The following is a 13,085-nucleotide window of genomic DNA, read 5'->3' as shown; positions in this document are numbered from 1 at the left end:
ATTCTGGCAGCTTGAGCAGGGCAAAGCTTAAGGCCAGCCTTAGGTAGAAGCTTCCTTAATGCCTGCTTTTTTTTTTTTTTTTTTTTTTCTTCCCATCCTTTACAAATGCATTTCAGAGGGTCCCTGCCCCTTTATCAGTTGTTTAGAGTAGGTGGCTAGTAGATACTTGCCACAAGCTGATTATAAAGATAGGTAAGCCATCTTTAATATAAGATGCAGCTCAGGTTCATGGAACTCAGAACACTCCTGTAGAGAAGGAAGTTTCTGAGGCTTTGTCTACATGGAATTCTAAAGTCATTGGAGTAAATGTAGTGGTGAAAAGCCCTAGTGTAGACAGGGTAAATGCTATAAGCTGCAACTTTCACTTGCTTGCCTGAAATTGGCAAATCTGCCGTGTAGACAAGACCTTAGAAATCCAACAGTTTAAACGACATAGGTGAGGGCTGCCTCTTGTGTTTATAGGTTTAGTGATGAGTAAAAATTCAAGCTACCCTGGAGTTTTCTGCCATTTTCCTTATTAGCTGTCTAGAAATGTCATGTATTGTTGTAGTAGACCCCACTTCTGTAAAGTTGCTGTACAAATCTTTTAAACTTCCCTGCAGAATAGACTGAAGTGAGAATTCCCTTCTCTTTGGACTGCTTCACAGCTTCTCTAATCAATCTTCTGCTAGGACCTGGCCTTTGAAAAGGTGGATCATTCTGCACCTCCTCACATTTTAGTTCAGGGAGAAGCTGGGCTGACAGTTACAAGTGCCCAGAGGCTAGGAGTGTTAGCACCTTAACTGCTTTCATGTACATACCCCTATGGTTCAGAAATGCACTCTGCCTCAACCAGGAACTATGGGGCTGGGAATTCCAAATGCAATCTGCTGAAAGGTACTTTAACAAGTATGGCTGGAAGAGAGAAGTCATGTGAAAGAGAACAGCAAAAGAAGTTTGTCTTTGGCTGCTCCTTATAATGAATGAAGACCACCTTGCAAACCTGAAAAAGCATTTCTTTACACCTGAAATGTCACGATCTTGCCAGGTTGCTTGGAGTAAATGTTCTCAAACTGATCAGTAGAGTTTGGAGAGCTGGCTGCTCATAGAGTGGCAGCTCTGCACATTCCCAGTTACAATGGAGAGTAAAAGTAGACAGCATGATTAGCTTCTTTCAAAAGGACAAAACAGCTTTGACAAAGAAGATAAAAAAGAACTGCCATGACCACCTTCTCCCCCCGCCTTTCCACTTACCAGCCATCTCCCACTTTTTCTTTAATCTTTAAACGCATGTGAGCAGTTTAAAACCATTCCCTTTAATTATTCATCTTGAACTGCTATAAAACCACTTCTCTCCTTGTCAAGTCTCAGGGCCTGTATTTTATACTAAGCCTTCACCTCTCCAGTATGTTGATGCTATTATTCCTTCTTGGGTACAAAAGCCAAGGGAGGACTAAAGATTAGCATCCTCCTTCCTAGTGGACATATTGGAATGTAGTCAAAGACACATGACTGAGTAGCTGTGACTATGATGAACCAAGGCTATTTACTTACCTTAAAAGTAAAATTAATTAAACTCCTGTTTCCAGTGACCCAAGCCTACTTTGCTCTAGTGGGGACATCACTTCAAAGTAGTTTGAGACTTTTTGTAGGATAGATTGACTGTAGTTAGAAGTCTAGTAAATCTAGCCTTTAATTATGGCCTCAAGGCATTAGTGAATTTGAACATCATACAGGCTAGTAATTAATTTTGCATCTAATGAATTACAGGTGACCTGCAAAGGAGACAAGAGGCCATCTCAATTTTTTGGGGCCGAGGATTCCAATTAACTGGATAGAGAGTAGGGCTAACATCACAAATCAAGCAACTGAAATCTAATTGAGGGGAACTATTTTAACTTGCTTTCAAAACTTCAGTTTTCAGCTAACTTGCATGCCCCTCTCCTGCTGGAGGAGTCCATCTGTTAAAGCTTCACAACCTCTTCTGCTTTAGTTAAGATCTGTGAGCTATAAGGCTACATTTCAGTCCTCCTGAAAAAATCTTCAGCAAAATAGGAGGAAACTTTACTAAGTCCTGATATTTCAAGCAAAAAAACTCCCACCATCTCAGATTTCCTTTAGATACCATCACAAAAGTGCAACACCCCCTGCCAAGTATTAAAGGTGACCAGCACAGGAGAAAAAAATGAAGGTGGTGGGAGAGTTGAGGGAGTTCTTAAAAGGAGCCACATGCATTTTCTTGCTCATTGTCAGCTGACCTGTCAGATGTGCTGGATAAATCATCCCTCTGTATCCATAAAGGATGCAGATAGTATGGTGATATGGCTGTTTAACTCTCTACACTGATGGATTATGCTATTCCAATCTGAGCGTGCTAGAATGGAGGACAAGCAGCGATTAGGGAGAAGCAACAGCAGTTACTCTTTTTCACACTATGCACTTATCAAGGAAAAACACAAAATCTAGTTTTAAGTAGCTCCAGTAGCAGAGCTCTGGGGCTCTCAGCTACATCCAGTTATAGTGGTGATATTAAACACCTGCTTGGTTCTGTGCTCTAATGACTGATAATTTAGGCTAATGGGTGTCAATTATAAGGCTTGTTAGCTCTAGATAAAAGCTGGTCCAAAAGGTATTTGCTATGGGGTAAAGTGAGGCTCCCCTTTCAAAGGAAGAAAGTCCTGTGAAAAGCCACATCCTTTCATCTCCTCTTGTTGAAAGAAGAAAAGGTAAAATCAAGCCAGGAGCAGCTGCTTCCTGCCTTTATTGATCTCACTGCACTGAGGTATGAATTGGGATGCAGAACTGTTGTTTCAACTGGGAGGTGTTTTTTTTTTTTTTAAATTACCTTTCACAGGGGGTTGCAGAAATGAGGAGGAAGCTTTTGAGTGTCCATTGTCCTGCTTTCAAACAGTACAAAGGGCTGCTTACTAATTCACAGGCTCTACCTTAAAAAAACAATGGGAGGGGGGGTGGGGAGCTACAATACAATAACCCCAACTCACCCTTTACTGTTCCCTTTTCATCCTGATTTACTGCCATAGCATAGGGGGTTTTGCTTTAATCCTGAGGAAATTGACTAGGTCTCAGATGGACATGAACCAGGGAGTGGCTACAACAAAATTAGCAGTAAAAGTAGGTAGGAGAACCACCAGAGGAACTAGAAGACTGCTTGCTGCCTGCAGTGAATCTCCTCCCATACTTTCCAGTGACAGGAACTACTTTTTCACTGAAAGCCAATTCTCTGTGTTGTAATAATTTCCTGGCACGATGCAAGAGCACTATTGTGGTAAAGAGGCTTCCTGTAGACAAACTATCAACAGCCAGAAGATGGGGTTAAGAGAAAGCAAAGAAGGGTTTATTTTAGAGAGAAGGAATTGTGTTGGAATAGAATCTTAGTCCTATATTGGAATTTGTAAGTGCACTGGATTAATATGCACTTCTGTAATGTGGCTTACTGAGGCATATGCTCAACTGTAAGCATATGAAGTTAAGCATAGGCTGCAGCTGTTCCCATTACATTTTTGTAACCAGTAAATGTTAATGTATACACTTAAGGAATCCACTACTCTAGTCATAAGTTCTGCCCATATGATGGATGATTCGCCTTTCCCCTTTCCACCTTGTACCACCAGTGTTACTCCACTGATTTCAGGGGCGTTGCTCCTGATTTATGTTAGTGTAACTGAGAAGAGACTCAGGCCCATGCTTCTCAGTGTGGGTGTATTAAAGACAGCTGTTGGAGAAACTGTCCTTTACTGAGAATGAAGGTTCAGATTTCTTCAAAAAGCATAAACATTATCCTGCTTGACTCCACAGAGAAATTTTCACTAGGTTGAAATGGATGGTTTAAAACAGAAATTGCTTTCTGAACAGTACTGTTCCGTTTACTTAGTTCCAATTTACTAACCAAACCAGTTTCCTCAACATTATCTTAATTTTGAAGCACTTGTGTTTTAATAGTGAGAAACTATTCTGCAACAGCTTTCAGTTCATCCCAACCACAGCCTGGGATGAAGAAATGAGTCCCTCTATTTGTAGTAATAGAAACAAATACAACGCCCAGTCAATTACCCCCTCTTTAAAACTATCACCCTACCATTTATCTGGCAGCAGGAGTCAGTTGGCCTGTGGCTTTTCTATTCCACTGATTCCTATGTATTGCCCTTCTGTGACCTCATCACATTGCTCCTTCAAACAAAACCACGGGTTGGCCCCACCATGTTGCACGATGGACACTTTACAAAATTACTCTACTTCATGAAGGACATTGGGGGATGGGGGTGGGGGGGAGGGAAGTTATGTCATTCAATGTTTCTTGAGAAATTACTACGGACCTCAATTTTTAGCACTGACAAGTTCCTGAACAAACTATTTAAGAATCAAACAAAAACCACTAGACTCTGCATGTTTCTTTGCCCTGTCCAAACAAAAGAGGACAGCTTAGAAAAAGCACATTTGTACCATGCTTCTATTTACTGCCCGATATACCTATTTACAGTTTTCACTATGCTTTTACCATTAGCACAAACCTTGCCTTGTGCTAACTGCTACTGACAGACTCCACCTCGCTCCAGCTGAATTAACAGTGGCTTACAAAACCATTTTTATTTATGTTAGAATTGCAGCAGTTACCTCTAGGGACTCAAACATTATTGGCTAGAAAGTAGCACAATTATAGTACAGAAATAACCAAATGAACCTGGTGGCATAGCACTGTCTACGTGAGCCGAGTTAGGGGACCAGATCTTGGAGCTTATGTCCAGGACTAGTAGAAAGTGAGATGCTGGGGAGACAATCTGTGCCTTTTGAGGAGAAGTTAATAGCCACATTGTAATCATTTGCAGACCCACCAGGTACTGCTGCCTCCAGTAGTCTGCTGGCTAGAAGAGATGTCAATGAACTTCCTCACAGTACAATAGCTTCCATTCAGTTTCACACTAATTGTAGATAAAATAAGAAGGGACATCACCAGACAGATTTTGCAATCAATTTGATTGGTGAACTACATAAGTGTCCTATAGTCAGTCCTCATGACCCTGCTCAGAGGGATTGTCGTTGTACTGAGCCCTTCATATGCTCCCAGTTATTATAGAGAGCATAGAGGCCAGTAAGCATCAAGCCTACAAGGCCTCCTCGTGCTATTCCACGCACTCCACCTAGAAAAGAAAAATAAATAGCATTAAATAATACCGAGAGTAAGTATTTAGTTAGAGCAATTGGCACCATTTCATCTAAGAGGATCTCAAATACAAGACGCTCTACGTGACTGCGCCTTTTCCCCTTTAAAGTCTAAGCTTATTCATAAAAGCAAAGCTCTCCCAAAGAGTACTTGTAATTTTACTAGACTGGATGATATAATGGGTCTTTCCTGATTCCAGCTTTAATGCTGTTCATATAACTGCCTGTACAATTATTAGCTTTACTTATTTTAAATGGACGGTAAAGGGCTTTTGAAGCAAACAAAAAACTCTTCATAGGTCATATCTTCCATGTATTTCTCTTGTCCTTATGACTGGATGTTGATATGCAGAGACCACCTTTGCTGCTTTAGAATCAATCTCATGTTTATTGTAGCTCACCTGAAATCCTAATCCTGTCTCTCAAATAAGGTAACTAAGGGGGAAGAGGTGAGGGGACAAGCAAACAACAGCAGAAGCAGATGTGAACTTCTGCAACAGAACTTCTTTGTCTGGCCCAACTCCTTTAATTAGAAATTGAGAGTTAAACAGAATTGCATCTAGGTTTTTATAGTTTAGCTAATTTTGGTAATTTGGAATAAATTGGGGAAATAGGATCAGTCATCAAGCATTTATGGGGATCATTGAATTGACTGACTTCACTCTCACTAGTATCAGGCAGCTGAGGTCAAGAAAAGGCAATGAAAAAACAATTTATCCAGCTACCACATAGTCGCAGAGAAATATAATAAAACCATTTTAAATGGCTCTCCTATTCCAAGTTTAGTTTAAAAAAGTTCTACTACTAATGGTAAAATGTAGGTTTAGCTACTCAATGGTCATAATATAATCAGATGAAGTTTTTCAGTCATTTGACAGTTAGCATTTCAGTTCTATGCCCTATTTAACCATCTTGCTCTGTTAATCGCTGTCCGATTTCAGCTTTCACCCATCTAACAGTAAAATGGAGACTTCTGCAGTTTCCAGTATCTAATACCTAAAAGCTTCCTGGGACATTTCCAGGAACACACTGTACATGCAATGGTATTAGGGACCCTGACCTTAAACTGTCAGGAAAATGTCACTAAGTATTGGAACCTTCAGTGTTTACCAGGATCAAGCCAAGTGAGAGAAAAAGTCTGACACTTAGAAATGGATCACTTTCAGTTTTAGAGCTAGATATGAACTGCCTGCTAGATGGGAATTAGCAGAAGTACCAGGGGAATTTCACAAATTCTTCAGACTTACTCATTCCTTTTTCTGTTTATCATGGTAATCTGTACCAATTAATTAGTTCCTCCTAGGTTATTAGTTGTCTCCCCCTAAACTGCTCAAGGTTTTGTAGATTACTTTTAGTGGGGCAAATTGTTAGTTTCATCTAGATTAAGACATTCCAGTGTTAAGATTAAGCAGAATCCCTCTGGAGCTGCTATGTCTTAAATCTATTTACATTGGCCTAGGCATGTAATAAAACCAGGAAACAGCACAAGGGATAACCGGTGACCCAAGTTACTTCCAGTCCTACCTTCTGTAACTTTGCAGCCAGAGTAGCTGTGCTTACCTAGCTACAAGATCTCTTGTTTGTAAGTGGGTCAAGAACTCAATTCTAGTTAGGCTTCTAAATAAGTGGGTTGATTCTCAGAAGTACTGAGCCCCCAGCAACATTAAAAGTTATCCTTATTTACCTAAAACAGGATTTAGGAGTGACTCCTATTCTTGAAAATTTGTCTTGAGTACATAGCACAAGAGGAGGTAAAAAGCTGACAGGACATTTGTGCAATTAAGATAATCATCTTGGGGACAACAATAAAATTTTGCCCCTTCCCCGCAATCCTAAGGAAAAACCCAAATGAAACCTTAGCTTGTGCTGTGGGAAAGGATTTGCCATGGAGAATAAATAAGGGAAGGCTTTAACCAGTTAGGTGTAAAGGCAGATGAAAGGAATTTGCAAGGTTTCACCTATTCGCAGAACAAACACTACAGAAGCTAAAACACAGGGTAACCCCTCTCTTCTAAAAATCTCATTCTCCCACTAGAGGGAGGTTGCAAGAGGGTCTGGACTGATTTCTGACAGAAGGAAGCTATTTATATAAAGACAGAATGTATTTGGTTGTTGCAATGAGTCACTTGCCATGTCTAGCTATTTTGTGTGCAAGTTTGGACTCTTCAATTTTCATGTCAATGTACTGCTTAGAGCATCTGATGCAGGGCCAAAGTTTTCATGTGGGCAGGTCAGGCAGTTGAATAAAGCCTCACACAAGCTTTTACAACCCTCCAACCACCACATACTTCAGTGCAGAGTGGGTAGCTTGGTACTTCTTGTACTTTGCTGAAAGATTTAGAGTACTGTTTCAGCAGAACAGCTTGTTTCATGTAATGGAAAGTGATGCATATGGTTTATACAATGAGCCTTCCTGGTAACTCGAAAGCACATAGGAACTGGGCCCTAATACATACTTAAGCCCCCAGCTATTACTATTGAGTTCTACAATTTCACTCTTGTTTGGTGCAATTTGCCTCTGCTCTCCAAAGCATTCACAAACAGGAGTGCACTGCTAAAGGAGTATTATCCCATTCTGCCAAGTGGGTAGACTGTATTTGAGTAAGATGTTAAATCCTTCCAGCTCTGGTGAAACTGCAGTTTGCTGGCTAGAGCAAACAAAACTAAGTTACTGGGCAGGAAATGCTAAGTGTTCTGACCTGATGACCTTGCTTAGCAATTATCCCACCCCCATCCCTGGGGTGTAAACTAAGTGATAAGCTAAATTCCCACTCCTCCCTTACAATCACGTTCTGTTAGTCTTGATAGCAAGTTGCTTTGGCACACCCCACCAGACATACATAGTTATGCCATTATCTCACTTTGACATGAGCAAGGTGAAGCTAAAAGAATAAAAAAAAAAAGAGGCTTAATTTGCTAGAATCTAATATTAAACCAGATCTTTAAGGGTTAGCCAAACAACAAAAGTTATTTGAGGAAATGGCCAAAGTTTCTAAGGATACATTTCCCAAACCTTAAGTTAGATGAGCTGTTGTATACTTTTAGCTGATCTAGCTTATCAAAGAATCCTGTCTACTTCCAATATCAGTGAGCATGCATATTCATTCTGTCCCAGTCCTAGTATTAGACTTTATTGTACAGCATACTTGCAGTACTCAAGGAGCGCAACTATAATACCATTTCAATTCACTGCCTCTTCACAAAACTGGAGCTGACAGAGCAGGAGGAATTATGTGCTCAAGCTGAAAAAGCTGGACAGGCACATTTTTAGCCTATAGTTTTCACTGACTCAAACAGGTATATGGGTTTCAGGCAACATTAATTCCTCATCATTTCCTGAAAGTTTAAAAAAAGGAAAACGATGGGTCAGGAGCTGAAGAGAAGAAAATGCCAGCATTGATAACTGCTGCCTTATTACCTGAATAGGTAGGCATTAAAAACACAAAGCCAGAAATCTAGACTTACAAAATATGTCAAGTAGAACAAGGCAGATAGTGAAATCTAAACATTTCATGGCTTCCAGCATCTGCCTCCCAAGAACTTAGAATGAGAAATAATCCTTTTTTTCTTTTGCAGCCCGTAGAAGAAATAGCTTCAGAGGTTTAAAGGGCCTGATTTTCAGAGATGATCAACACCTTCAACTCCCACCGACTTAAAAAGAAGCTGTAGTTAATCGGCATCTCTGAATCTGGCCCACAGGTTTTTTTGTTTTGTTTTTTAATATGTACATTTGTGTAGTTAAATGTAGGTCTATGCTAGGAAAATTTTCTAAAAGTTCACTATTGCCCCTGAGAGAGTTTGTAAAAGTTGTCAGGGTAGGAAAGGTCCGCTGGTATAGAAATTACGGAGGGAAAGCTGAGCTGAAGAAATGAAATGTTCTAGAGAAACAGCTCTGATTTCAGACTGCTGTAGCCAGATGCTAAGGCACGGTCCATACTTAAAACGCAGGCTAGGTCCACGCTACAGACCTTACAGGAGCACCACTGCAGCTGTGTTGCTGTAAGGTCTCCCACGTAGCCACTCTATGTGGACTCGGCCTAGCACTGTCTACACCAGTGCTTTTGTTGGTGAAACTCACATTGGTCAGGGGTGGGTTTTTACCTCCCACACCCCTGACCGACTAGTTTGAAAGACAAAAGTGCTAGTGTAGACATAGCCTTAAGTTGACCTAGTTACATCTCTCAAGGCTATGAACAATTTCACACCCTACGCAATGCAGCTAGGTTGACCTCCCTCCTCACTGTAGCTGCATCTTGGAGTGGTGGATTCCCTACATCAACAGGAAAACCCCTTATGTTCGTCTAGGAAGCATCAACACTACAACAGCACAGCTGCAGCACCTAAAACTAGGAAACTTTCCTTGTTTGGTGGTGGTGGAAGGGAGACAGACTTCATTTTCTAAAGAAACTAAATTTTCCACTTTACCCCACCCCCACTTTACAGCCCCTTAATGGTTGTTAGCATCACCTTCTATATATTAACCAATGCAGTGTTATCTTCCCGAGTCTGTTAGACAGCTCCTGTGTTTCCAGTGGTGATATTCAGAACCCTGCAAGCAGCAGTGAAACTGAGAAGGTGGTCTATTTTACACTGTGCTGCTACTTGAGAGAACTAAGAACAGGCATAAGTCAGAGGTAACTGTTTTAGCCATTCAGGGATTAAACCCCCAAATGGGTTGTATTTGATCATCCTCCCTTGCGACTGAAAATCAAATATTACTGCCCATCATTATATGTAACATACCAGTTTGTAGTAAGATCAGACACAAAAATACCCTTCCCTTCTTGCACCAGATGTGGAACATCTGTTGGATCAGAGCATGATTAAGAGTGAATCTGTCCACAACCTAATTCAGTTGAGTTGATTTATTTGGAACTCATGTCAAAGTGGCATCTAAGATGCTGACATTATAAAGAAGGCAGACCACACTGGTTGTTCATTATGTTTCTAAAGCAGGGGCGGGCAACTTTTTGGCCTGAGGGCCGCATCAGGTTTTGGAAATTGTATGGAGGGCCGGTTAGGGGAGGCTGTGCCTCCCCAAACAGCCAGGCATGCCCCGCCCCCCTTCTCGCCTCCTGGGGACTCCTGTCCCATCCAACCCTCCCTGTTCCCTGATGCCCCCCCCACCTCCCCTGCTCCCAGTACCCCTGCCCCTGACTGCCCCCCCCGGACCCCTGCCCCCATTCAACCCCCCTGTTCCTCGCCCTCTGACCACCCCGACCCCTATCCACACTCCCGCCCCCTGACCACCACCCCGAACTCCCCTGCCCTCTATCCAATGCCCCCTGTTCCCTTACCGCGCTGCCTGGAGCACTGGTGGCTGGCAGCACTACAGTCACGCTGCCTGGCTGGAGCCACCCATGCACCACGTAGCACAGAGCACCGGGTTCTGCAGCTGCGCTGCTCCAGAAGCTCACAGCCCTGCTGCCCGGAGCATTGCGGGGGGAGGGAGAACAGCAGAGGAGGGGCTAGCCTCCAGGGCCAGGAACTCAGGGGCTGGTCAGGAGGGTCCCACAGGCTGTAGTTTGCCCACCTCTGTTCTAAATTATCTGAATTGATTTCAATTTACAGCTAGGAAGCAAAATCTTCTACAATTTTATGTAGATTCTGAAGACAAGAAATATCACAGACCCTGTATCTACAGCAGGTTGCAAAATACCTCAAGGGTCTCTCCCTGAAGAAATATAAGGGGGTTAAAAAAAGAGAACCTCTACTTCCTAGCAGATACAGATTTAAATTTAAAAAAAAAGAAAAATCAGACTTGGATCAAGGAAACAGAAAACCTTGACTGCAACAAATCAGGCCTCAGTTTGCAGGGCTTGCTGTCTTATGGTTTGTCTGTGTGGCTTCTTTTACAGCTAGACCAGTTCTCCTGAACTTCTGCCCATTACAACTACACCAAATTAGTCTCTAGATCTGGCTTGGTTAGACTTTGTATTGGTAGCAATAAAGTGATTAGTCCTGTTTAATGAATTTAGGATTTGTTGACTTTCAGGGTTGTGTCCTGTATTTCTAAAATGATGACTGGTCCATTTTAGCTATTAACATGTATGTCACTTCTGTTCAGATGGACCTCCTGATTGCAACAAATTTATATATATTTATTGCAATAGATTTAGGATCCAGAGACTCTAATCAGGATCACAGCCCCATTGTACTAGGTGCTGTACGCATACATGGAAACAGTCCCTTTCCCAAATGTTAGGTCTCCCTCCTGCCTCCCCAAAAGAAAAAGCTAAACACACTAAGCCATAAGGAGGGAAAAGGAAAGTAATTTACAAACTCGGCTCATGTTTTATGTTAAAGGTTAAGTTTCCTGCTGACTCAATTCACTGTGCAAAGAGCTTTGCTTTCATAGCTAAACAGGTAAATTGAAAACTGCCAAACTTGTTTTAAGCTTGACTGAAGTTTTCAGTGACCCTTGTTTCTGAATCAAAAGAAAGGCTGCTGAATGAATGAGCCCATACAGAGATGGGCTCAATATAAGCTTGAGTCTGAACATGTATGCATCATAACATCCATTGCAGTAATTCTGACCACAACGGATCAGTTCTTATTTCTGCCTATTTATAAGTGGCAAAACACCCAACAGGCAGATTTTTTTAAACGGGGGAGGAGGGGGAGAGACACCCACCACCTTATTGCTTTTACGGGCTTTTCTGATCATTTTATCTGCATGATGCCTCCCTCTTCAACAAGGGGTTTTTGGAATGTCTATAAGGAAGTGAGACTTTGAATTTTAACCACTTCTCCGCAAACTATGATGATGTTGTGCAACCCAAGAAGGGGAAAAAAAAAAAAAACAGGAAGAAGGAAGTGTTGACTGGCCTTTTTCTGAGATTATAAATCTGTTTACAAGACCACTTTTGGCAGGCAACAAGTGGGGGAAAAATCAGTCTATAACTGAGAGGCACATGCTCCCTGATGGCCTAGAGTGTTTTCCCAACAATGTTCCTGCTTATAATACTGGTAAAAGGAACAGGAGAGGATTTCCTTTGTCTATCACTAACTGTCTACATTCAATTTACTTGAGCATAAGCTTTCGTGAGCTACAGCTCACTTCATCGGATGCATACTTTGGATAATAAGCTATTACCAGCAGGAGAGTGGGGTGGGAGGAGGTATTTTTCATGCTTTGTGTGTATATAAAAAGATCTTCTACGCTTTCCACAGTATGCATCTGATGAAGTGAGCTGTAGCTCACGAAAGCTTATGCTCAAATAAATTGGTTAGTCTCTAAGGTGCCACAAGTCCTCCTTTTCTTTTTGCGAATACAGACTAACACGGCTGTTCCTCTGAAACCTGTCTACATTCAGTGTGAAGTATGATCTCAAAATGTGTCCCAACAAGCTGCAAGAGTAGTGTAGCAGTTAATACTGTACTTCACTAGCTCCAGTTGTAAAAAGTCTCTAATCACAGCACTTAAGTTTATGCCACAGCATAAACAGAAAATCTTAGATAATTTTGTCCAGAGTGGTCAAACAGTGCATGGTTCCGAAGTTCAACTCATTTTGTTGCTTAGTCATTTATAAACATTTGCTAATCTAGACCATGTGGAATAGCTAAATTCTGCAAAGGATTTTGTTGCAACATAGTTTCCTAGTCTGATCTTGTGACATCTTTGTGCATTTAAAACCATCATAAGGGCAAAATGTGAGATCAAGGGTTAGTTTGGGGCAAGAGTTTTCTAAGTAGCAGCATAATGCACTAGACTCCAACAATGGCCTTCCCATGAGCTATTTCTGACCAGTTTTCCCCTCATCAAAAGCTCAGTCAAGGCAGTTTTACAAATCCAGTCAATAAGCAAGCTTCATAATACAGACACAGAAATGTTCAATCCCGCAAGGCTACCACTGATACTGAGTCACAGTGCTACATCCATGCACTGCTGGCAAAGTTAATGCCAAATGTTACATTACTGTATATAA

The 13,085-nt window shown here is 41.5% G+C and overlaps 1 protein-coding gene across 2 annotated transcripts in view; it reads right to left on the bottom strand.

Moving 5' to 3' along the window:
• TIMM23B (translocase of inner mitochondrial membrane 23 homolog B) overlaps window positions 1-13,085 on the bottom strand; it is a 45,983-nt gene that overhangs the window by 15,643 nt on the left and 17,255 nt on the right. Inside the window, exon 7 of one of the 2 annotated variants that reach the window (XM_048858645.2) lies at window positions 4,555-5,135. The exons of the other annotated variant lie outside the window; for it this stretch is intronic. Coding sequence (XP_048714602.1) covers window positions 5,020-5,135 — 116 coding nt within the window. The 3' untranslated portion in view covers window positions 4,555-5,019. Of the gene's footprint in view, window positions 1-4,554; window positions 5,136-13,085 lie in introns of those variants that run through there. 2 annotated transcript variants of the gene reach the window in all.

Source organism: Caretta caretta, chromosome 7 (assembly GCF_965140235.1).
Source record: "Caretta caretta isolate rCarCar2 chromosome 7, rCarCar1.hap1, whole genome shotgun sequence".
In the NCBI taxonomy this organism is placed as follows: domain Eukaryota; kingdom Metazoa; phylum Chordata; order Testudines; family Cheloniidae; genus Caretta; species Caretta caretta.
The sequence above is the reverse complement of the archived record's forward strand: the minus strand, read 5'-3'. Positions and strand labels throughout refer to the sequence as shown.